Here is a 26,248-nt window from a genome sequence, read left to right as displayed (position 1 = left end):
CTAAAATTGTTTTAATTTAATTGTTTTAAAAGCAAACTCAAACACAACTTTAATAAACAACCCCAACATAGGTAACAGATAATGCCACATTTGAGAATGATGTGATTCTACTGCAAAATATATGCTAATTTGTTTTGATTTTCGGTTGTCATTCTGAGAAGAATACACTACAAAATTTAATAGATATCAACACCATTAATATACGAGGGAAAAAGTTCCAACCAAAACTAACATTGCTATAATTCTTCGACTTGAACAGAAAAACCACAATGACAGCGTTTTGTCACTACCAAACTTTTCTCGTCAAAAATTCGATCCTCTAACAAGAATACATGCTTGTGATCTTCTTGATTGATAAAAGATGGAGAATCCATATTAGGGTTACTTACGTTATCCTGCTGGCCCTTGAAAGGTTCTGCATCCTCTTGACAAGAAGGAACATCTGCATTACCCTCATCATGCATGCCCTGGATGCCACTCACCACTTGGGATGGATTCTCACTATCCCCATAACGGCTGTTCAACCTTTGCCGAGTTATGATGGAGGAAAGAAGCTGATACCATCTTGAAATAGCTTGTTTTTCTCTCTGTCTTCTCTCTTCAGCCTCCATTCTCTCTGCTTCCTCATTGTATGTCTATATCAAACATGATATGAGTTGAGAAATATACAAGAAGAAATGGTCATAAAACTTGAGCTATAATAATGGGAGATTGGCCTGTCTCTAGATATGATGGTTGAAAATTAGAACATGGAAGGAGTATAGTTAGCAGTGTAAGAAAGAAAAATACAAATTTGTACAAGGAATAAGCCACTAAACTGTTGAACGTAAATGAACCTAGAAATAATTGATTGCATATCGTAAAAAAATGACCATCCTTATTATCTTGGGAACTACATTGGGAAATACCAACCTCCAATATTACATCTTTAAACTCAGAACAGACCACAATCCCATCATAAATAGGATATGATCGGCCATTTCGAAATTCAAAGCCAACCAGTGCAGGTGCATAATCAATTTCCAGCTTCTTGGCAACACTGAACACCCTGGGCAAACTGATGTGCACAGTTCCTGGTGGAAGGCACTTCTCAGACCACACATCCACTTGACCACGTTCATTCTGTAAGGTAGAATGCAATAATTAGCTTCTGCTAAACGAGTAACAACATAAGGAGTTGTGAACAAGCAAAAATGGGGAATTTTAGGTTCAACAATTGTCTTGAGGTTTTATACATATCTGAGTGAAACGCACCAACAATAGAACATAATCACAGAAATTTAGCGAGGGTAAATTGCTAAGAAATGTCCATAACAAAAGAAAGCTCCCTGCCCCTTTAAAGTATAAGATAACCCAAGTAGCATAAAAAATTACTAACCAATGGGATTGAGAGAATTGTGTAATTCTTTATGAAGCTAGAGTACTTCCTGGCCTGTACTCCAAGTTTACTTCTTATCAACAAGAAAGAAACCTTGATAGTATTAATGTTGAAGATTACTCCACACCAAATTCTCATGGGTGAACATAATTAAAAGACGCAGGAAAAAAAATAAAATGCATGGTCACTCTTTTTGGTCCCAGGATTAATATCAACAATTTCTTATAGAAACAAATGTTATGAAATCTCTCAGAAGGCAGAAGTTCTCGTCCAATGTCTTGAGCACCACAAGCAATCAGTTCATCCAAAAGGCTAAAATAAAAATAAAATAAAATATAAAACAGCTCACTTTTGGTACAATCCCATCAACAGCATGAGGCAGTTGCAATGGTTCTAACTGCCACTTCCCATAGAGTGGAATAGTTCCCTGGGAATCACCCTGATCAAAGTCATCAGCTTCAGATTCAAGTACTTTGATTTTCTTTATGGAACGTTTCAACTCCTGAAACATTCAATTAAAATATAAAGATAAGAATAAGAAAATGACCATGTGATAATGAAGTGAAGACTAATCAAACCTTCACAGGTAGTTCATTAGATTTGACTTGCAGTCCCTCACGCAACCACTTTTGCTTTGTCTTGAGCACTTGGACACAGGTTCTAGGGTAAACTGGATATCCAGAACAAAAACCCAGAACAGGACCCTTTGGATGAAGTATCTGATACTTGGTTAGCCATTTTTCAAGGGCATATAACCGGTGGTTTTTGTAGGCCTGCAATTCAAACAGTATTTTCCAAATTAAAGCTTAATAATCTAGATATCAGGCATAATTTGAAATAAGTCATCCACCTGCTGATTAGTTGGAAGAGGTTCAGTAAGTGCCCGAGTTTCTAATTCTATATCCTCGAGATGGTCTCTAGTAGCAACAAACTGATTACCCAAAGAAAAGTCTCGGTCAGTGTCAAGCCCTTCTGAAACATTGTGATCAGACTTCCCTGACTGGTTACCATCATCTAGAAGATTTTTCTGCTTCAAGTTATCTGACAAGTCTGACATTTTCAATTTATCTTGTTCCCTCAATCCATCAATGCAGCACTTTTCCAAGTGTCCAGTGCCCCCCACTGCCTGTCTTTCAAGTATCCTTAATGGGGCCAATACATTATCCCACCAAAGAGTATTAACTCGTTTTGCTTCAATCTTGTACCACTTCATACAATATCTGCATAGAAGATGACAATAAAATCCTTGAAGTCAAAATAATTATCCTCAAAAGCTGGAGTAACGTACGTCCAAAAACCAAATTTTCATGTCATAACATTGGAAAACTCCTCGTCACTCCTCACAAGGGAAAGATAAAAATGGGGGGACATGAGATGTACTGATAAATGACAGCATAATAGTCACTGACACGCCTATTTATACCCCAGAAACAAATACAAAAAGTGTCCATGGAATTCCATGAACCTTTTATAGGAAACGATATTGATCATTTTGAACTAAAAGTCAACTTTTTGGTGGAATAGTGACCTTATGTATAATATCCTCACTCTCAATAGTTACATACAAGTCTATATAACATAAAAAAGCAGGATGCCCATGGCGTGTACGTGTGGGATGAACCAAATTCTTACCGTATCGGAAAAGATAAGAGAAAAGGCCTGAAGCTCAAAAGAAAGAAAAAGGGTGAGAGAAAGAGAGGAATTAGAATGACAGATGCCATGTCTTAAGCAAGGAAATTTCTTTGTGCGCTCGTCTAAAGCGACCTCTAAGAATCAGTCTGATATCGCTGAATTTCTTCTTTATGCTATTCTTCTATTTCGTAGTCTGATCTTTCCTTCTATCCAATTTCATACCCGTTCACAGTAATCCCCTGAAATTACTTAGTTTGAGGGCTGTGGAAACTAGCTTGATTTCAAAGCTCTTATTAGAATCAATGAACAAGGGCCCTCAGTCAAATGGAAGAAGGAAATGGAATGGTCTCTTTGACTAACTCGAATCGACGAAAGCCTGACCGACCGGTCCGAAGACCTGATATGGACAATAACAATCCCTAAATATAAATTGCTTATTTTGCTGTCATGGGAAATCTCCTCTTTATAACGGTCATGGCCAATAAACAAATTAATACAGAAGTCTTCTGATCCAATAGAAAAGAAAATTTTTATTAGGAGGAAGATATAAATAAGCATGTATTATAGCATTTGGTTAGTTACAAAAACCTGGCATCGCATTACAAAATGAATGCACAATGAAGTTACCATCGTTATCCTGTTTTCGCCATTTGAAGAAAGTAGCTGCAGCCTAAGTACGTGTATTGCAAATAGAAGAGCTTACGTGCACGTATTGTTGAAGGATACAGATCTCTCACTAAAAAATACTTCCATTATCCACCCCACATTTCAAACTTCTAACGACAAAGCATAATGGCATCCAGACTACCAAGCATGATAACATCTTTGAAAAAATTGCAGGTAATTTTAAATTTTAGTCATCTCTCTTTCTGGCTCAGTGGCTTGTTACAGTTAATCATACAAATCCAGGTATGCAATGCAGTGTTCCATCATCTAGCATACTAAACAAACAAATCCAATTCCTATTTCCCCCTTCAATGATGCCTTGCCTCTTGGTATGTAAATTGGTATGAGCAAGAAAACATGAATAAATTTCAAAACATAATCGAGAATAAAAAGAACATTTGCTCAGTTCAATCATCATCTTGAAAAAAGAGAGTAAGGAAAGAAGACCTGCGAGTCACATCTTTAGCACCAAGCCCAGAAAAAGCAACCACATATCTCAAAGATGTTTTGCATGCAGCAGCTAAGTCCTCCACTTTGTGCTCTCCATCAACAACCATATTTACAGCATCAATGTGTACCCACTTACCTGTCAAGTTCTCTGCATTGCAGTATACTTCTGCCCAATACAAGGGAGATCCCTCCTTGCTTGAACCAACAGCAGTGGAGATTCCATGAGAAGAAGAGGCAGATTCTTCATTATCAATTCTTTTCAGTTTTTTAGGCGAAGTAAAGTTCAAAGGAGGCTCGTTTGAGTGATTTATGCTAGAATTTCTAGGCATAGTCTCAACTGCTGTAGCGGAGAGAGCCATTTGTAACTGCATTTCAAACTCAATATCCCCCTTCCTCTTCTGTACCTGAGAGTTCTTGAGGGGGAAGGTTTCAGAGATATCAGGTTTTGAGTTGCAATTAGAACTTGTGGTGCTAGACAAATCGTCAAGGACGTGAAGTTTCTTGCCTACTAAATTGACTGCATTGCTTTCACGATTATCACCAGAAGTTCTTTTCCGGGGATTATCCTTCTTGTCAAGACAATGTGACGTAAGAGAATCTTTATCAACAGCTTCTGCTTTATCCACCATCAAAGTTGAGTTCTTGAAAATGTTTCTACTTGATCTGCTTGTGTCTTGGCTAAAACATTTAGATCTTTCGGCCTCTGGTTTTATAGGAGCCACATCCAAAATAGATACAAACCTGGAAATTAACAATATGGGATCTTATTGATCAATTAGTTCTTTAAAATGCAGCACCGTTACAAAAAATAATAACAATAAAACAAACTAGCAGTTCAATTTTTAAAAAATATATGGAATGGAATCTAAAAGTAACAGAAAATAAATCAGTTTTCCTTTCTTTTTCTTGTTTTTTTCCTTATGGAAACAAAATTTTACTCATGGAAAAGATTTAGAATGAAGGCAGAGAACAACAAAAAAACCATCTAACCTAAAATCAGATTGCAAAAAGATATCAAACTAGAGAACTGACAAGGAAAAGTACAGGATTCTAAAGCCATGGTGCTATTTAATCAGTACTAAAATGAAAAATATTTGCCCAAGAAAACTCAACATCATCAGCTGATGACTATTTCATCCAAAGCAAGTAAAGCATTTGGTAATTCAATCAACTTGCACAACACTATCTGCAACATCAGTGTTAAGCCTTCTCCACATTTGCTTGGGCAACAACCCACCCGAATTTTAAGTCAAGCTTATGATGAAAATGCATTTTCATATAAACCATCATGGGTTGGCCTAGTGGTAAAAAGAACACATTGTCTCAATAACTAATTAAGAGGTCATAAGTTCAATCCATGGTGGCCACTTACCTAAGAATTAATTCCCTACGAGTTACCTTAGCACTTAAATTGATGTAAATAATGTAATAAGAATAGCTGTTACACAGCCCATTAAACAGTCTGTTGATAAATTGTTAAAAAGACTGTTACAAGCTGTTAAAAAGACTGTTAAATAAGCTAACTAATCAGCTGTAACTGATTAGTTATCCAGCTGCCTAACCACTAGTAACTACCCCTAGTAACTACTCAAAATTCATCAATAAATACATACTCTCTCAGCAATTAAAGGCAGAGAGTTCTTTTGATAAAAAATTACCATTGAATCCACACCAAATTGGTATCAGAGCGGCCCCGATCCTCGGACGAATGGCTGGCCGAAGAGGAGGAATCCTTGCCGCCGGAGACAACCGTGAGCAAGAAGAGGTGGAAGAGATCGCCGCCCTCTCTCCGAGGACATCCACGGTGCGCTTGCTGGCCATCGAAGACTCCTTGGGAGATTTACATGAGAAGTTTGATAGAATGATGGATAGTTTGGAGACACTGACTCGAAGGATGGATGGACTACCAGCTCCGGCAAGAATCGAAGCCAATGTAAACAATGACCGGAACGATGGAAACAGAGGAGGCCGACGACCTCGAAGGAATTTCAGAAACTTGCCCAATCAAAGAAATGACCAGAGAAGAAGGCCAATGGAGATTCCGCTGCGATATGCCAATGATGATTCTATGGAGGAATATGGAGCTTGGCAAAATGGGCAAAGAATGTGATTCTGCCAGCAGCGATGAACAAGGAAATATTTGTAAAGGAGATATTCGAATGAGAAAAGCTTATAGAGGACATGAAGCACGAAGGGAAGTTCATCATGATTACAAGATGAAAATTGATCTTCCAACCTATAACGGTAAGTGTGATATTGAATCTTTTTTAGATTGGATTAAAAACACTGAAAATTTCTTCAATTATATGGACACTCCCGAGAGAAAGAAAGTGCACCTGATGGCTCTAAAGTTACGTGGAGGAGCTTTGGCATGGTGGCTTCGGCATGGTGGGATCAGCTTGAAATAAACAGACAAAGATATGGCAAGCCACCTATTTGTTCATGGGAGAAGATGAAAAAACTTTTGAAGGCACGTTTTCTACCTCCAAATTATGAACAAACCTTGTACAACCAATATCAAAACTGCCGCCAAGAAAGCAAATCGGTAGCAGAATATATTGAAGAATTTCATAGACTGAGTGCTAGAACCAATCTAAGTGAGAACGAACAACATCAGATTGCACGGTTCATCGGTGGCCTAAGATTTTATATAAAAGAAAAGGTAAAGTTACAGCCATTCTGTTTTTTATCTGAAGCTATTTCTCTTGCAGAAATTGTTGAAGAAATGATGGCTGCAAGATTGAGGAGTAATTAAGAAAGAGTATATGGGAAACAAATTTTTCCAAGAAGCAATCTTACAGCAGTAAAACAAATGAGCAGCCTTCAACTTCTGCTGCAGAAAAAGGCAGAGGTGTTGAAGCACAGGAAGCAGCCAAGAAGAAAGAAAATGCAAGCAAGGGAAAAGTTCAGAATAATTACAATCGGCCATCTAAACTTCTGCTTTAGGTGTGGCCAAACAGGTCATTTATCTAATACTTGTCCTCAACGAAAAACGATAGTTTTGGCTGATGAAGAAAATGATTCAGCAATTGATGACAGCAGAATGGTAGAAGAAGAAACCGAATTGATTGAAGCTAATGATGGTGACAGGATATCCTGTGTTATACAGATAGTCCTAATTGCCCCTAAAGAAGAAACCAATCCTCAGCGCCACTGCTTGTTCAAAACCAAATGCACGATTAATGGGAAGGTGTGCGATGTGATTATTGACAACGGAAGCAACGAAAGTTTCGTAGCAAAGAAGCTTGTAACCACTCTAAATCTAAAGGTAGAAACACATCCTAACCCCTACCAGATTGGTTGGGTAAAGATGGGCAGAGAAACTCTAGTGAGTGAGATTTGCATCGTGACACTTTCCATTGGAAGTGGATACAAGGATCAAATAATTTGCGATGTAATAGACATGGACGTATGTCATTTGCTCCTAGGAAGGCCATGGTAACACGACATTCAAACCCTGCATAAGGAGAGAGAAAACACCTATGAGTTCTATTGGATGGGAAAGAAGATTGTTCTACTTCCTTTATCGAAGAATAATGAGGGAGTAAAGCATATGAAGACTAAGGGGCAGCTATTCACCACTGGCAGTGGAAAGAAATTGATCAATGAAAGAGAAAGAGACATCTTGGGGCTGGTTGTTGTTGATAAGTCTAGGAGAACAGCCGGGAATCCCGGAACCTAAGTTACAGCAATTACTTGCTGAATTTCCTCACTTGAAAAAAGAACCACATGGCTTACCACCTTCTATTCAGCACCAAATAGACTTGATTCCAAGAGCATCTTTGCCGAATCTGGCCCACTATCAAATGAGTCCTCATGAATATCAGATTCTTCATGACCATATTGAAGAACTGTTGAAGAAAGGACACATTAAGCCAAATCTAAGCCCCTGTGTTGTACCAGCTCTACTCACACCTAAGAAAGATGGAAGTTAGAGGATGTGTGTAGACAGCATAGCAATTAATAGGATAACTGTAAAACATGTTCCCTATTCCTCGAATTGGTGATCTTTTAGATCAATTGGGCAAGGCTACTATCTTTTCGAAGATTGATCTAAGAAGTGGCTACCATCATATACGTATTAGACCAGGAGATGAATGGAAAACAGCATTTAAAACTAATGAAGGCTTGTTTGAATGGATGGTTATGCCATTTGGATTATCCAATGCACCCAGCACCTTCATGAGATTGATGAATCAGGTGCTCGATCCTTTCCTCAACAAATTTTTAGTAGTCTACTTTGATGATATACTCATTTACAGTGATGGAAAGGATGAACACATGTTGCATCTCAGGAAACTGTTTCAAGTGCTGACTGAAACAGAATTATATATCAATCAGAAGAAATGTGTCTTTCTAAAGGAAAAAATTTCTTTTCTTGGGTTCATCATCAAAGAAGAGAAGATTAGTATGGAACCTAAGAAGACTGAAGCAATTAGAACTTGGCCAATCCCAACTTCTATTAAAGAAATCCAAGCCTTTCTTGGATTAGCTTCTTTTTACAGGAAGTTCATAAAGAATTTTAGTTCTATTATTGTTCCACTCACCAAATGCTTAAAGAAGGGGAACTTTAAGTGGATTATACAGCAACAAGAAAGCTTCGATAACATCAAGAAGAAACTGAGAGCCTATATTACAACTTCCAGACTTCACTTCACCTTTTGAAGTTGCAGTCAACGCTTGTGGCATGGGAATAGGAGCTGTTTTATCTCATAAAGGGCACCCAGCTGAATATTTTAGTGAAAAGCTTAGCATATCTAGACAGTCATGGAGCACCTATGAGCAGGAATTGTATGCCCTTATTCGAGCATTAAAACAGTGGGAGCATTACCTACTGTCTAGAGAATTTGTCCTCTTAATCGACCACTTTTCACTAAAATATCTTCACTCCCAAAAAAGCATCAGCAGGATGCACGCTCAATGGATCTCTTTCCTACAGAGATTTGATTTTGTTATCAAACATCAGGCCGAAAAGGAAAACAAAGTGGCCCACGCCCTTAGTAGAAAAAGTTCTCTCCTTACATTACTATCTTCAGAAATTACAGCCTTTACACATCTTCCTAACCTCTATAAGGAAGACATCAATTTTGCAGAAACTTGGTACAAATGCAACAACTATCTAAAGGTTGATGATTACCATATTTTAGAGGGATTTCTCTTTAAGGGGGAACAACTGATCATACCGCACACCTCCCTTCGAGAAGCATTACTTAAAGAAGCTCATTCAGGAGGCTTATCCGGCCACTTTGGCCAAAAGATACTATTGGCCACAGCTAAGAAGGGATTCCAATAATTTTGTTAAGAGATGCTCCATCTGTCAAAAGGCAAAGGGATCAAGCACTAATGCTGGCCTATACTGCCCTGACCTATTCCAAAATCCATATGGGAAGATCTTTCCATTGATTTCGTGCTTGGCCTCCCTAAGAATCAAAGAAACTATGACTCTGTGATGGTTGTAGTAGACCGGTTCAGTCCACGATCACCTCATGAAAACTACAGATTCTTACAAAAAGGCAGCTGATATGAAAAGAAGGCAAGCTAAATTTGCTAAGGGAGACCTAGTAATGGTGCACCTAAAGAAGAGTAGATTCCCATCCGACACATAGAAAATTGAAAGATAGAAAGATCGGCCCAGTACGAATCCTAGAAAAATATGGAGAAAACGCTTTCAAAGTGGAACTACCACTAGATATGAATATACACCCAATATTCAACGTTGCCGATTTAAAGCCTTACTATGCACCAAACAAGTTCAAGCTTGCACGCTAATGGACTTCAGGACAAGTCCATTCTAAGGGGAGTGGAATGATGTAGATAATGCAATTAGAATAGCTGTTAAACAGCCCATTAAACAGTCTGTTGATAAACGGTTAAAAAGACTGTTATAAACTGTTAGAAAAAACTGTTAAATAAGCTAACTAATCAGCTGTAACTGATTAGTTATCCAGCTGCCTAACTACTTGTAACTACCTCTAGTAACTACTCAAAATTCATCAATAAATACATACTCTCTCAACAATTAAAGGCAGAGAGTTCTTTTATAAAAAGTTACCATTGAATCCACACCATATATGTTGTAGGGTCAAGTGGGTTGTCCCAGAAGATTAATCGAGGTACGTGTAACTGATCCAAACACTCACCGATGTCAAAAAAAAAAAAAAAAAGAAAAAAAGAAAGTACATTCTCATATTGTTCGAGTCTTTTTCCTGTCCTGGTGTAGGTTGACCGATCCTAATTTTAGCCATCATTATTCTTATCTTTGTGGTATTGGAAGACCTTTCTATAACTTCTTTAGCACAATTTGATACTTTATGCCCATCTTTTTGCATATTTTATGTTTTTTTTCATTGAAATGATCTCTTGTTATAAACAAACAAAAATGTTATAACATGCATGTGCATGAGGATATATAAGCTCCAATCCTAGCATAGCAAGAAATACAAACAACACAAAAGAAAGAATATCCAGATTGCCATGAGCAAAATATGTAGGAATGACGTGTCAAAAGAGGTGATATTTAAATGCTTTCTAACTAGATAGGGACAACAATAATTAATTAGTATACGCCATAACATTTTTGGAGGTATGAGCCAAAAATACATTCGTAAGACAAGAATAATTAGTAAACAATCATTTCAAAATTGAAAGCCTACCGAGCTGTTATATCCAAAGCTCTAAAAAGCACTACGGTCAATGCAGCAATCTGAAGGGGGAAAAACACTTGTTGAAATGCTTATCACAGTAATAGCATGGGTAATTATTAAATATTGCACCAACAATAAAGAAAAAGAGATTAGAGTGCATCAGCATTAGGGTGAGAGAAGTTACAGCTTTGTTCCCAACTCCGGCTACCTCTGCAGTATTTGTCAATAGCTATAGAGAAAACTTTACAATCAAAGTAGATAGAGCATATGTGGTAGTTTCACTCCACCACAGGAGATGGGGCAAGATTGGAAAGAGCAAGTGCAATAATAGGTTAGTAGCCATAAGTTAGGAGGAAGGAAGGAGCCTTAGAACAAGAAAAAAAAAGCATTCTAACAGGGATACTAAAATAAGATACATATACGACGATACGTCAATTTCTAGAAAAAACAAACTACGGATATGTTGGGAATACATTTTTTTAAATCATGATACATACATAAATTTAATATAAAGATACTAAATGCAATCCACTTGAAAGAAAAAAAGATTAACTTACAATGGAAAAAATACAACACAAAAGGCAACATCAGATACATTGAAATACAGTAGTCAGTAAACTATAATAGAGATGGTTAGTGGCGCCCTGGAGTCGGATAATCAGAGAAGAAGAACATTGAAGGGAGAAGTACGAAAATAAAAGAGGAACTTCTTTGTTGAATTGTTGAAAAAAATAAAGCAGGTTAATTTTTGCATGCCTAGGCGGGAATATGAACATTACATGTATTCTAGGGTTTCTTTTCTATTTCTATCTTCTTTTGGTTTTGGGTTAGGGTAAATAGATTGCTTAGTTCTGAAAAGGACACACGTATCAAGGAAAAAAGATCATCAAATTTGTATCAGATAACTATCTAAGAAGTATCGGGGAATATTAGTATCTAATACACACCGATATTGATTCTCGACCTCACATGACGTATATGTGCTTCATAGAGATCATGAGAAAAATTAATTTGGTCCCATCTAAATTAGCTTTTGGTTTCGTTGAAAATTGTAATGGTTTCTCATCTGGGCTTCTATAGTTTTTTTTTTTTCATCGGTGCAATGTCATCATATTCCTTTAAAAAAATTCAAGTTTCAAATTAACATTACAAAGACATTGATAACTGAATCTACCTCCTCTGAAGTCCCTTCATGTGTTTCAAGAGCATGAGCTAGAGCTGAATTAATAGAACCTTCCGACCTCGTTTGGTTTCTAACATGGAAATTGTTATGCATCTGCAATGTCAGCAAGTATATTAGCTGAAAACAAAATCAACAAACCCAAAATACGTTTAGAAGAATAATTCTTTTAAAAGAAAAATCTTGATTGTTATTAGGTTGATCTCTCATATCTAATGTACAAACTACATATGGTATCAAGAGGTAATCAAGCTAGCTATACTTTTTCTTTCCCTTTCCTACTTTACTTATTTGTATTTCGTACTTCTTATGAGGCGTAAGTCTAGAACGAACAAAAAATTGAATGGATCATTTTCATTATTTTATATCAATAAAATTATTGCATCATCCATCCTTGAGAATTCTCAATATAAACCAAGATAGGGAGTGGAATTTTTTCGTTATAGTATTGTTTTTTTCTTTTTTTTTTTTTTCTTTTTTTTTTTATAAACTTTTCATTTATATAAGAAGAGGCAGGACCTTTGTTAGGAAACGGAGACAAAACTCCATTTATTTGTGTTGAGCCCAAATTTTGTTTTAAGCGCACTTCCTTTCTTTATTTAACTTGTATAAGCCATCTTTTCTAATTGATTAATTGGGTGGCTTCATTGAAAGAAGAAAATGAGTAGTTGTTGCGGATCACAATCATCTAAATAGTGCTCATTGAGGTTGTTAAAAATAGTGGGCTTGGGTCATGATGAAAGCCCAAGGGTAGTTGAGATTTACTTTGCCATAATATTTTATTATTTTAATTAGGCTCGTGTTACCTATTAATATTTTCTCCTTTGTACCTTTATTATCATAAAAATATAATAAAAAATATCAGCATCATGGTTTTTCTCCTTGTACTAGAGTGTCCACGTAAATTTATGTTTGATCTACATCTCTACTTTCAATATCGAAGAAACCCTAGACAATCAAACACCTGATGGAACCCTAGCAGAAGGGACAACCATCGACATCAGTGCAGCCGTCGCAACCACAATTGATGCCTGGATCAGCGCTACCATGGATGAGTGGTTATGGCGTCTTCAGAACCCAACGACCAGCCTTCCTGCCCAGCTCCGGCAACCAGCAACCAGCAACCTTCAGCTACACAGGTCCCTCACGCGCCACTGGTCAGGATTCCCTCATATGCACTGCCTAGCCCTCACACACTGCAGCAGCCCGCACCTACACCTTCACTATAAGTACGACCGCACACGCCGCTGTCAGGACTTGCCAGCCGCCGACTTTGGTTCAGTCTTCTGCTGTTGGTGTGATTGTGTCGCCTCCTGCTGGGCTAGCTGCAAACCCTAGTTGTTGCCCCCAGGTTGGAAATCCAACCCACTCGACCTTTGAGGTACGTGAGTCCTCAGCACAGTCAAGGGCCCATGAGCAGGGTCTGAACCCCAATATTGATTAAGATCGTCTAGACATGCTACGATAGCAAATTGCAGTGATTGAGGCAATGCTAGAGGCTTCGTCCAACAACTATTTGACCTCACCACTATATTCAGAAAATCCAGTAAGCTTGCTCCCTACTTTGTCCTCTTCTTATGTGTCTAATCCAGTGGCACAATCTACCAGATATTTTCTTAGGGTGAAATTGAAAGGTCAAAACTACTTTTCGTGGTCCTAGTCTATTAAAATGATCCTTGAAGGATGCCACAAGTTTGATTTCTTGACAGGGGAGATATCTCGTCCTACTGAGGGGAGGACTCTCATATTCGGTCCACATTGATCGTATGAAACCATAGATCGGCAAGCCCTTACTGTATGTTGCAACTGCTAAGGACATTTGACTTAGCAATTGTATTCCAAGCGTCAGAGTGCATCCCGTTTATACACTATGCAAAAAAAAATTCATGAATGCAAACAGGGGACAATGTGACATCCTTCTTCAATAGACTTTCCCTTATCTGGAAGAAAATTTGCCTATGTAGAGAAATTGTCTGGAAATATCCCAGCGATGGCATACACTCAGGATCGAAGAGGTTGACATGATATATGTTTTTGTTGCGGGACTCAACCCTAAGTTCGGTATCGTTCGCAGACGTATACTGAACCAAAGACCTATACCCTCCCTGATGGACGTTTGTTATGAGGTTTGTCTCGAGGAAGATCGTACCGTGGTATGAGTAGTCTGACAAACCCCGCTATTGATTCCATTGCCTTCAGTGCGATGTCCCTAGTCATGACAATGAGAAGCACAACGGAAAACCAATCCCTATCTGTGAGCACTGCGAGGAACAATGGGATACCAAGGAGCAGCATTGGAAACTACATGGTCGTCCCCCAGGAGGCAAGAAATGTCCTTCAAATGACAAACAGGACATAGGGCGAGCTTATATGAGTGAGTCTGCTAGCCCTTCTCAACTACCTGGGGATCTCAATTCGACTACACTAGGAGCTACTGCCCAGTCAAGTATACCTCAGTCTTTCAGTCTTATTAGTGTTGATGGGAAGAATCCTGGATGCTGGACTCTAGCGCCACTAATCAGGACAGGATCTTCATAACATTTTGTCCTATATTCCATACGCTGATAATGAGAAGATACGGATAGCAGATGGTTCTTTAGCTCCCATTGTGGCGAAGGGGATAATTTTTCCTTTTGAATGATTGACTTTACATAATGTGTTACATGTATCCCGAATTTCCTATAATCTACTATCTATAAGCAACTTACTCGTGAACTAAACTGCAAAGCAATAGTCTTACCTTATTCTATTTCATTTCAGAACTTGAGCTTGAGGAGGATGATTGGCACTACCCCAACTTTCAATATATGAAATACTTATTTCCTCATTTTTTTTCTTAAGTTGATATTTCTACCCTGTCTTATGATGTGTGCATTCGTGCTAAACAGTATCGAGTCTCTTTTCCCTCACAACCATATAAGTCAACCCGACCTTTCACTCTTGTCCGTAGTGATTTGGTGACCGTCCAATGTCACTACCTCCCCAGGCAAATGGTGGTTTGTTACCTTCATTAGTTTGTTACCTACATTGATGACCATACCCGCCTTAATTGGGTTTTCCTTATATCCGACAAATCCAAAGTCACATCACAGCGTAGAAACGTAATTCAATGCAAAGATTGCAATCCTACATAGTGATAATGGTCGCGAGTTTCAAAACCACACCCTTAACGAATTTCTGTCCTTTAAAGAAATTTTCCACCGAAGTTTCTGTGCTTACACGCCTCAACAAAATGGGATTGCTGAGAGAAAGAACCGTCACCTTTTGGAAGTTGCCCATTCACTTACGTTGTCTTCTTCCTTTCCTTCCTATCTATGGGGAGATGTTCTCGTTGCAGCTCATCTCATCAACTGAATGTCTTACCGTATCCTACACCTCCAAACCCCCTTAGAATGTCTCAAAGAATTTTATCCCTCCACCCGTCTTATTTCTAATGCCCCCCTTCGGGTGGTCGGGTGCATAACCTATGTTCATAGCCATGGTCCTAACCAAACAACCCTTCAGGCTCAAGATTGCGTGTTTGTTGGATACTCTCTACACCAATGAGGTTATAAATGCTTTCACCCATCCTCTAGTAAATATTGACTTCCATGGATATCACCTTTCTTGAGGATCATCCCTTCTTTCCGTTAGCCTACTTTGGAAGAGAGTGTGAGTGAAGAGTCTAACTATGTGGTTCCCTTAGAGTCTACCTATCCTACTCTAGTTACCTTACCTGACCCATATTCTCACACTACAATTCTAGCTACAGACCAAGTTCCCTGGAAAACCTACTATAGGAGGAATCCCAGAAAGGAAGTTGGGTCTCTTATTGTTCAGCCAGCTCCGGTCCAGGATTCTAAACCTTTAAGAGGTCAAGGTATAACCGATTTCATTGACTTGCATATTAATAAAGAATGAGTGAGAATGACAGGTCCGTGATGAATTCCCCTAATGCACACACCGACAGTTAGGTGGGTGAGAATGACAGGTCTGAAAATAAGGATCCGAAACATTTGTCCCTGAAGATATGGTTAAGAAGGCAGTGTTGAAGTCATTACAGATAGAGACGATAGGGTTGATGAGAATGAGGTCGTTGCAGAATCTATTGAAAACGAAACCAAGCAGGACCACCAAGGAAACATCAGTAAGCATGATCCTTCTTTGGATCTTCCTATTGCGCTAAGGAATGGTACCAAGTCCTGTACAAAGCACTCTATTTCTAACTATGTTTCTTACAAGAACCTCTCACCCCCGTTCAGAACCTTCACTGCCAAACTTGACTCTAATACGATATCCAAGAATATCCACCTTGCCTTAGAGTGTCTTGAGTGGAAGACTGCAGTCATGGAAGAAATGAGAGCCCTGAAAAAGAACAATACCTGGGATCTTTGCACACTTCCTAAGAGGCATAACACTGTGGGATGCAAATGGATTTTTGCACTCAAGTATAAAGCAGATTGTATCCTTGACAGACGTAAGGTCAGGTTAGTTGCAAAAGGATTCACTCAGACTTATGGAATTGACTATTCTGAGACATTTTCCCCTATTGCAAAGTTAAACACTGTTAGAGTCTTGTTGCAAGTTGTTGTAAACAAAGATTGGCCCCTATATCAACTCGATGTTAAGAATGTATTCTTGAAAGGAGATTTAGAAGAGGAAGTGTATATGAGTCCTCCTCCAGGATTTGATGCTCAATTTGATATTCTGGTTTTCCAATTTCGGAAGTCTTTGTACGGGTTGAAACAGTCACCGAGAGCTTGGTTTGACAAGTTTACCACTTTCATCAAGTCTCAGGGATACAATCAAGGGCACTCCGATCACACTTTGTTCACAAAAGTCTCCAAGATTGGGAAAATTGCAATATTAATAGTCTATGTTGATGACATTGTGCTATCCGAGGATGATACTGTTGAGATCATCCAACTAAAAAAGAAGATGGAGGATGAGTTTGAAATTAAAGACTTGGGGAATCTGAAGTACTTCCTCGGGATGGAGGTTGCTAGGTCCAGAGAATGCATCTCCGTGTCCTAGAAAAAGTACACCATTGATTTATCAACTAAAACAGGTATGATGGGATATCGTCCTACTGATACGCTTATTGAGTTCAATGCAAAACTCAAAAATTCAAGTGACAGAATTCCTGTTGATAAAGAGAAATATCAACACCTTGTGAGAAAGCTGATTTACTTGTCTCACACTAGGCTTGACATCTTCAATGTTGTGAATTATGTCAGTTAGTTCATGCACACTCCTTATGAAGACCACATGAAGGCAGTTAACAGAATTCTAAGGTATTTAAAAACAACTTGCACGGTGTATTGGCCTATGCTGACTCTAACTGGGCAAGGTCTATTATTGATAAAAAAAATCCACCTCAGAATACTGCACCTTTGTGTGGGGCAATCTTGTTACTTGGAGAAGTAAGAAGCAAGGAGTTATGGCTCGAAGTAGCATTGAAGCCGAATACAGGGCTATGAGCTTGGGAATCTATGAGAAAATCTAGCTCTAAACGATGTTGTATGATCTTCGTCAAGACTAAGAGGTACCTATGAAACTATTCTGCGATAGCAAGGCAACTATTAGCATTGACAATAACCTGGTCCAACATGACAGAACAAAACATGTGGAGATTGACAGACACTTTATCAAAAAGACTAGACAGTGGTAGCATCTGCATCCCTTACATACCCTCGAGCCAACAGATTGTTGATATACTCACAAAGGGGCTCCTCACACAAAACTTTGATTCATGTGTTAGTAAGTTGGGTCTTTCCAACATTTACGTCCCAACTTGAGGGGGAGTGTTAAAAATAGTGGGTTTTTGTCATGTTGAAAGCCCAAGGATGGTTGAGATTTACTTTTAATTTTTTATTATTTTAATTAGGCTCGTGCTGCCTATAAATATTTTTCCCTTTGCACCTTTATTATCATAAGAAAATAATAAGAAATATCAGCATCGTGGTTTTTCTCCCTATACTAGGGTTTTTGCGTAAATTTGTGTTTATTCTACATCTCTTTTTTCAATAAAGGTTTCTATTTATTGGTAAACTTGGAGGTGGCTCCACAATTAATAGAAAATGGAGTGGTTACATTGTCTTTAAAAAGAGAAGTTAGAATGAGGAAATGGCAGCACATATGTGTGTGCCGTGAGGCACACAGGTCGTGGGCCTTTGCAATTGAAGTTGGCTGAGAGGCTTTGTCACCGGAAAGAATGAAGAAAAATACACCAAACGGAATTTTATTCCAGAGTGTTATTTTAGAGTGTGGCAGTGAGGAATTAGGTTAAGAATTTCTCTAATTGTTTATTTCATGTTACCGAGGCATGGTACTTGAATTCAAATAGTTCTTGTTAGGCTCTTTGAGCAGAGAGATTTGTACCATGGATTTGGGTGTCTTTTCAATTTTCATTATGGTAGAACCTGCAATTGCAAAAGACTAGACATAGTCCAAAATTTGGGGCGAACAAGTATAACTTTCAATGTCATTCTCATTTTTTTCTTTGCTTTATTGTTTACAATTTTATGATTGATTGCTTATCTGGCTCTAACCTATGAAGTGTGAGTTTGAGATATAATTTAGTTTATTCCACATTTATTTATATCTCACGTAAATTCCCAACAACCTTTTCTGGTAAAAAATTAATCTTACTTCTCAATATTGGTCAAGATAGGGAGGGATATTGAAATGAATCGCATGATAGAGGCATAAAAGCATACCCAAGCAACCAGGGGTTTCAAAGAGCTAGCTGTCAGTTGCTTGGCTGGTGAGATCTTCAGTAAGTGTGCTGGAAGAAGAGAAAGCAAAGCAGCCTGTAATAACAAACTAAATGTCCTCAGGACAAAATAAATGATATGATCTTGTATGTGTTCCACCAGCAGAAACTAAAAATTTAGAAAATTATGTTATGAATTTGTCTCTAAACTAAATTTTGCCCCCCAGGGGAAGCTATCTCTGATCAAATTGCTGCATTGTACTCATTGACATCGTTTGCAACGATCATCATAAATTATTTACCCCTTACAATATAATTATAATATTCTGGCAACTTCTTCACGGTGTCTATAGCGATGAATGTTGCTGAGTTAGATAATAATTGTTATTATCTACAGCAAAAAACCTGAATAAGAGGGTCATTGCAAGCTCGGTCAATTAATCTACCCCGTCCAAGTAAACAAAGCAAATGAACTTTATGCACAAACTCAGTAATTTCCTGCAAAAGACGACGATCATCTTAAAATTTAAGCACATAAAGAATCTTTAGTAAGATGACAACGCCACTACTTCAAGTTCAGAAATTCACCTTATCAGCAGCAGAAGCTCGACGAATAGGTTTCCTCTTGGTAGAGTCAGGGATCTCCTGTATCTCACTAATTTCAATAGTCAATGGTTGAGACTCTGTCCCATCCGAAGTTTGAACACAACCATCTTCCCAATCGGAATCATACAAATCTTCTAAAACTTCTGATACAGAATTCTGTAAATTTACTTCATGAACATCAACGTCCTCAGAACAGCTCGCTGTTACATTTTCATTGCACCTCTCAGCCTCCAATGTCACCTTTTTGTCCATGGCAAGATTTACATCTTTTCCAATGGTAGATTTTGACTATGAAATAAACAAATGAAAATTTTTCAAGAAAGATATTTTAACCAACTGAACTTGCAAAGTCAGCTAAAGTTCTACTACAATTTAAAAGTGATGACACTACTTCAAAGCACAAATATTTTATAGATCTAAATCAACTTGAAAAGCCTTTCTGACCAAATCACATGGACGCAGAGCATGTTTCCTCATTCCTGACAAGCAACGTCCAGATGCACGACTTAGAAGCTTGCTCACTGCCACCCTTGAAACATTGGCTAAAGTTTCTAGAAAAAAAAAACATAAATGATGACGTAAACCCAGCAAGAATAATTTTTCAAAGAACAAAAAAAATAGGCAATTTATGGACCAAAAGACACCTCTGTCTATACTGGTCTGTGAACAGCTTCCTCCTGGATCTGGTATGGCCTCACCAGCATCTTTAATACCTATCCCCAAAAAAGTTCCATAGTATTGTAAGAGCTATACACCAACAAACATTCCGTTCCAAATTCATTTCTGCCAACTACAGTTGTTGGGAGAAAATATATAGTGAAAGCACGAATAAACTAAACTTCGACTACGCTAAAGCAATTTGAAAGGATATAAATAATTCAGGCATTCAACAAACAGAAAAGATCAAGATAGAAGGGTAAAAACAAAAAAGAAAAGAAACACAACAATCAAAATTATTAAACTGCCAATTCACCCAAAAGCTTAAGCTGGTGGTTGAAGGCAAATTTTAATTATATATCACCACCACTCCCCCTCACTTGTGGGCTTGAAATATTTGAAAGGCCCAACAAGTGGAAATTAATTTTAATTGGGGAGGAAACGACAATGCAGGGATTATATATCACCAACACTCCCCCTCACTTGTGGGCAGCCCAACAAGTGGAAATTAATTTTAATTGGGGAGGAAACGACAATGCAGGGCAGGACCTCCCTGGACTACCTGATACTATATTAAACTGCCAATTCACCCAAAAGCTTAAGCTGGTGGTTGAAGGCAAATTTTAATTATATATTACCAACAAAAATAAACTAGTTCACCCCTAATTCAACACTCTGTCTAGCCTAATGCACCTGCAAGTTCTACCCATAAATCAAAATTACAAATGATTCTCAACTTACAATACAGATCTCACTTTAAAAAAAATGGTTGCCTAGGATTACACAAAGAATAAAAATCTCAACCCCAAATAGGATAGTTGCCAACAAATTTGACCCCAAGCTCTCAAAATCACTCAACTTACAAACCCTAAAAAAATAATATATTTATCAAAATCATTGTAGCACCGCAACTGTTGAGTGGAAGTAGAGTGCATTTTCAGTTGGCGACTCCAAGTGGTAGCACAGAGATGCTACACACAGCGTCTCAACTCTCAACACTATCACTATAGATATCGAAGCACGATTTTTCTATCTATTCCAACATCCTCAAGCTCTCCACTACATCACAACATTTTCCTCCATGGTATTCTAGCTTTGTAGCATAAGTTTGATTCCAGAAGTCCAATAACAGGAGTTCTCATGTACAAGAATTTGTCTAGCATAGGAGACCATCATCAGGACGATTTACAAGAATTTGTCTTACCATTTGGTAATATACTTTCCTGTTCTCTCATTTGGTACAGTTGTTTGGCAAAAGATATGAAAACTTGTAGAAATACAAGTTATTATGGCCTTTTAGGTAGAATAATGGGACCAAAACGCTTAGTAATTGTGTCAAAACGCGTAGCTTTTATTGTAAATTCATAACTATTTGAAAATACACTTCACATAATTCTACATACCTGTTTTACTCTTTTTTCAGTGTTTTAACGCAGGATTATGAATTAAAGAAGAAACTAATGAATCGCAGAGGAACTCGCGCAAAGGCTACGCAAGACGAACCCATCTGGCAAGGCCTATTTTGATACTTCTTTGTAATGTATATGTTCATATTGTACAGTGGCCTAAGGCAAGGCCTATATTCTTCAATACATTGCACATTTATCCACTTTCATCCAATATTCCTTTACTGTTTGTCTGCCAATGTGTTATGAGTAGGTTAGATTTGTAATAAGTTCTTGATAAGTAGTTTAACTATAAGGCATATCATGTTAGTTAAGCTATATTTCATCAATGGCCAGCGCTTGTCGCCAACTACTTGAGAGAGCAAGTAGCAAGCACATGGCTAACACGCGCAAGGAGGAGTTTGGAGACAAACTCCACCTTGGTGAGATAACTTCTATCACTTATGTCTCGAAAGGAGAACAAGTGTGGGTATTTAGCGCCGAGAAGTTGTCACCCTTAAAAGAGAAGTCCTATAAGGCTTATAAACAACAACTCCTAGATTTATATCCCCTAATGAAGCTTAGTGATTTGCAACCTGAGAGACGAGCAAGTGTGGAGTTTAAGACACTGAGAGGTACTCGCCTTAATCATAAGCTAGTTAACTGATCTTTATTACATCATGGCTTATCGCATAATTTAATTACTTGCAATGTAGAGATTTTCCTTCACTTTTTCTTAATACAAGTTAGTTCACAAATCCACCTCGCCTCCATTCTTATTCCTCTTTTTTAGAGTCTCTAGTGTAGATAGAAGAATTAGCATTAGACACACCTTTACTTTATACTGTATAGATAGAAATTGTTTGTCGCTTGGAAGAAGAGTAAGCCTTAGAACTAAGACTTGATATCAGTGGGCGTTCGACCCTGGATTACTCAGGAAACCTATTGGTTCGCTTATACTTGGGCAAGCAATAGGAAAACTTGTCCTCAACAATGACTTAGTAATTACGCTAGGACAAGAGACATAGAGAGCATCTCGCATGCAATGACCATGCCTCGCCACGTAGAGAATATATATATATACACACTCGAACACACACAACACTAAACACTAAGTCCAAATCCACCAAGATACTTCAGGAAAATTGAGCAAAGGCCCCTTTATAGGAACCCGAATCAAAACTAACCACAAGGTTGAAACCAATGAACTTTGGCCATATGCTTATGTCAACACCATGAGAAATTACCACTTAACTCCAAATGCACTTCTTCCTACTATGTTTCTTATTTCTTCGTAAAAAAATCCAATCTCACTCTGCAATTTTTTTCCTTGGTCGCTCCACTTACAAAAATCTCTCACCATTTTTTTCATTTTGTTTGTTTTACCGGTCTGTCTTCCCTCCACTTCCGCCTTCACGCTTTGTACATTTTTCCCTTCCTTCTTCTTTTGCAATTTTTTTACTCTTCTTTCTTCATTCTGCAATTTTTTTTCGAATCAATGAGCTAGAGGAAGAAGTGAGTGAGACCAAAGAACAAGCGGAAGAAGCAAGAGTGAAACCAAGACGAGTGAGGAAGAATCTGAACAAAAGCAAAAAATCGAAACAAAAAAATCGCAATTGTGTCTAATGAGGAACAAGAGGAAGAAATGTCAGGCCCTCAAGGGCCTTTTGGGGTCAAATTTCAAGTTTCAATTGAGTAATACAAAACAAAAATATAGTTAAAACAAGTTTGGATAATTAGCCTTTTCTCTTTATGTAATTTCACATATAGTTTCTTTGTTGTTTGTTTCAAAGTCAAAAGTCTATGAATAGAAGTTTCAATGCGCACCATAATATTAACTAGTGCAAGTCATCAAATCATAAAATCTTGAAAACAAAAATATAAAGCCATTCTGAAAACAATGTCCAAAACAAGCCTCCAAGTTTTTTCTTCATTATAGGAAAATCTTGATTCTTGACTGATGACATCTCAAAAAGACTTCCTAGATCACATTTCTCACTAGTATATATTGTTTATATGTCTGCAACTGTCGATCATTTTGGTGTTATATTATTCCTATACTAGATGCAATGGAAAAGGCCTCTCAAGATTGTTTTGGTGCATATGAAAGGAGAGGTATAACGAAGCTCTTAAGATAGAATAAATATTTTGATCCAAAAGGGTTGGAAGCCAGTTACTAACATCACTTAAGCCTACGAATTTCAAATTATTCTTCTTTCATAGTCCATCTACCTCGTTTAAATAATCTGCTTGTGTTATACATATGTTATATATTCTTTCTTATGGGCGTTTGGTCCAACAACTTTATAGAGGAGAATCTTGTATTCTACTACATAGAATCACAATTAAAAAGTTCGACAATGTAATTGAAGTTTTTAAAATTTTATGGACTAACTGAACACCACGAGAACCCCATAATCAATGATTGCTGACCAAATTCAAAACTTGAACGCACCTACTCCAACAAATCCAACTTATTCCGGGACAACTTTCAGGGGAAATCTCGAACCCTGTTGATTAATACCGACAATACTTTGAGTCTCACTACTTCCGAGATATAGTATGATAAAATATCTACAAAGATTGTTGAGGAGGATGACCTCGTATTATAGTAACTTGTTACAATCTCCTTTGGCATTTGTTGCTAGCGAGTTTACATTACGAGAAACAGTACCCCCTTCTCCCCTGCAATTTTGTTATATGAATACTACTCTATTTTCCTCTTATTGAAAAGGAAAAAGTCCTTAAAAGGGGTCCCAAAATACAAATCAGAAAATACCCAGAGTAGGATCATTTTCCTGCAACAAATTGATAGGAAATGAAGAGGTAAAACCCAAGGGAAATCCATGTACATGTCTGTATGTTCCTATTGGCGCTATGAGTTGAAGTATAAAGAACAAGTGCAAGTAGAGGACGATTATCAAATTCTGTAATCATAAACAGCAGAATGAAGAAAGGTGAAGTAATCAAAAGCTACCTGAAGATTTTTTGGGTTGCTGTGACTGTTTTCTGCCTCGCATTTTCACGCCGTGTCTTCCGATTCGTCTACACCGCTCGTAGTTGAGAACTATAAAGAAATTGAAAACCAAAGACTATGGTCTCTTTGATACGAGGCGCGAAAATAACTTCTCAGATACGCTCGCAATTTCTTTTCCTTTTTTTTTTCTTTTTGGCGTTTTTAGTAATTTTTGTGAATAGAGAGAGAGAGAGAGAGGAGACAACGAAATGAAATGCTGTAAATTTATTGTGCTTTAGCTTTCGAGTTAGGAATTTGTTTAGTCTTATCCTCTATTTCCAACATTATGATTTTCGAGAATTTCAAATCAGGATTTAGGGCATAGTTATTTGTTTTGGTTTTTATTTAACAAATCGTCATTTAAAAGTTATATTTCTAATTTTTGGAGAAATGAGTCTACTCCATGTGTTTCACCTCTGAATGAGTTTTGGATCGAGAACTATATAATGACATACACTAAATATTATTTAAAAATCTTTAGTTAGCTACCAGAAATACTATTTCAAAATATCTCATTTGCTACAGTTTTTACTATTTTCTATAGTATTTATGTACTACTAGAGAGAATGAGAGTTGCTTGTTTCTATATAGGAAAGTTAGAATATTAGTTAAAAGGGTAGTGACCTTGTATTCATATTTCTCTATAAATACAACATTCTTCTCCTCATTAAAAGTTAGACTTTTGATTTACATAATTTACTATTTTACGTTCATCATCTTTTTTTTCTTTTTTCTTTTTTCTTTTTTTCTTTTTTTTTTTTTTTGTTGCTACAGTCTAAAATAGCTTACAACTCAAATACATACTATTATAAACCAAACTAAAATAATCTAGACTACGAACATAAACTATTATAACTCAATCATAACAACATAGAATTATAATGTTAGATTTATTTTAAATATAATATTATTATTAATGTGGGTCATGTGCATTATATGTTATTTTATCTCTTTCCGAACTATTATTCTATTAGATTCATTAGGTAAAAAGATAATGTTCTAATTAAACTGTCGTGTTTATAAATAGAACATTAGGGATTGGTCCTCCTACTACCTTAGTTATTCAAGTAGTTCATTCTTCCCCATCAAGAAACTTAATTAAGTTCTAAAGGAAAGTCAAGTGAGAGAAACACAATCCCTTAGAAGACCATTCATAGATCAAGTTTTGTGATTCTCTAACTAAGTTTAATTAGTGAAAATCATCTAGTCCAAAGATCTTGGTATTTATTATTTTATACAATGTTATGGTGCGTTTGGGGGAGAGAAAAGGATTATAATAATTTTAAGATTATGATAATCCTAGTGTTATGATAATATGTGTTTGGAAGAAATGTTATTATTGGTCGTGCTATGGTAATATGTGTTTGGGGAAGAGATATGAAAGGTAGTATCATTATAGTATGTGTTTGAGGGAGGAATTATGATAATAGGGTTATAATAATATGTGTTTGGAAGAAGGGTTATGATTGTAGTAATTTAAAAAACAATAATAGAATTTGAATTGGGTTATTTGGATAGAGTAATGTAGGGTTGTAAGAAAGGAAAAGATAGGAGAAAATAAAGTTATTTGGGGATTAGGATAAGGGCTGACAAGAAGAACAGCAAAATTAGAGATTTACTTTGGATAAATGACAATTTTATTTTTAAATTGACAAAATAGCAAAACAGAAAATTTTTAAATAATAAATGGGAGAACAATGCCTTAAATGCCCCTACCTAATTGACAAATGTTATTTCTAAATACATTTGTAATAGAATCCACAAATACTCTCTAATTAATACAAACTATGCACCCACATCCAAAAATACTCTATAATTAATACAAACTATGCACCCACACTTGGGACATGACTGCTCGAGGATGGAGGCTTCTTCAACGGCAAGGAGAGCATGCCCTGGTGCAGCAGCGTGCTACGAAGAAGGATGGATGGTGCAACAAG

General features: G+C 37.2%; 1 protein-coding gene across 6 annotated transcripts; it reads right to left on the bottom strand.

Moving 5' to 3' along the window:
* Positions 1-89: 89 nt before the first annotated feature.
* On the bottom strand, positions 90-24,500 carry LOC103499332 (DNA repair protein RAD4). 6 transcript variants are annotated; one of them, XM_051090418.1, is made up of 16 exons: positions 24,270-24,500; positions 22,653-22,769; positions 19,895-19,963; positions 19,695-19,801; positions 19,233-19,538; positions 19,050-19,142; positions 18,649-18,741; positions 11,945-12,046; positions 10,955-10,999; positions 10,780-10,829; positions 4,124-4,867; positions 2,229-2,598; positions 1,957-2,151; positions 1,728-1,880; positions 913-1,122; positions 90-635 (listed from the first exon to the last, which is right to left on the bottom strand). In XM_051090418.1, exons 4-16 carry the CDS (start codon positions 19,725-19,727, stop codon positions 237-239), a joined length of 2,793 nt encoding a protein of 930 aa, XP_050946375.1. In that variant the 5' UTR covers positions 19,728-19,801; positions 19,895-19,963; positions 22,653-22,769; positions 24,270-24,500; the 3' UTR covers positions 90-236. The 6 variants fall into 6 exon arrangements, with proteins under 6 accessions (XP_050946375.1, XP_050946376.1, XP_050946371.1 ...); XM_051090419.1 differs by having other exon boundaries at positions 19,695-19,792; XM_051090414.1 differs by lacking the exon at positions 22,653-22,769.
* Between the last annotated feature and the right edge of the window lie 1,748 nt (positions 24,501-26,248).

The sequence above is a fragment of the Cucumis melo genome, chromosome 9, assembly GCF_025177605.1.
Source record: "Cucumis melo cultivar AY chromosome 9, USDA_Cmelo_AY_1.0, whole genome shotgun sequence".
NCBI lineage: Eukaryota > Viridiplantae > Streptophyta > Magnoliopsida > Cucurbitales > Cucurbitaceae > Cucumis > Cucumis melo.
This window is presented reverse-complemented; position numbering and strand designations above follow the sequence as displayed.

Excerpts from the sequence above, each read along its gene's own strand:
- LOC103499332 (XM_051090414.1), bottom strand. The coding sequence starts at position 24,312 with ATGCGAGGCAGAAAACAGTCACAGCAACCCAAAAAATCTTCAG. Across the intron at positions 19,143-19,232 it reads GAGCTTCTGCTGCTGATAAG|GAAATTACTGAGTTTGTGCA; the intron begins GTGAATTTCTGA and ends CGTCTTTTGCAG. Across the intron at positions 11,000-11,944 it reads ATGAAGGGACTTCAGAGGAG|CTATTGACAAATACTGCAGA; the intron begins GTAGATTCAGTT and ends TTTTCTCTATAG.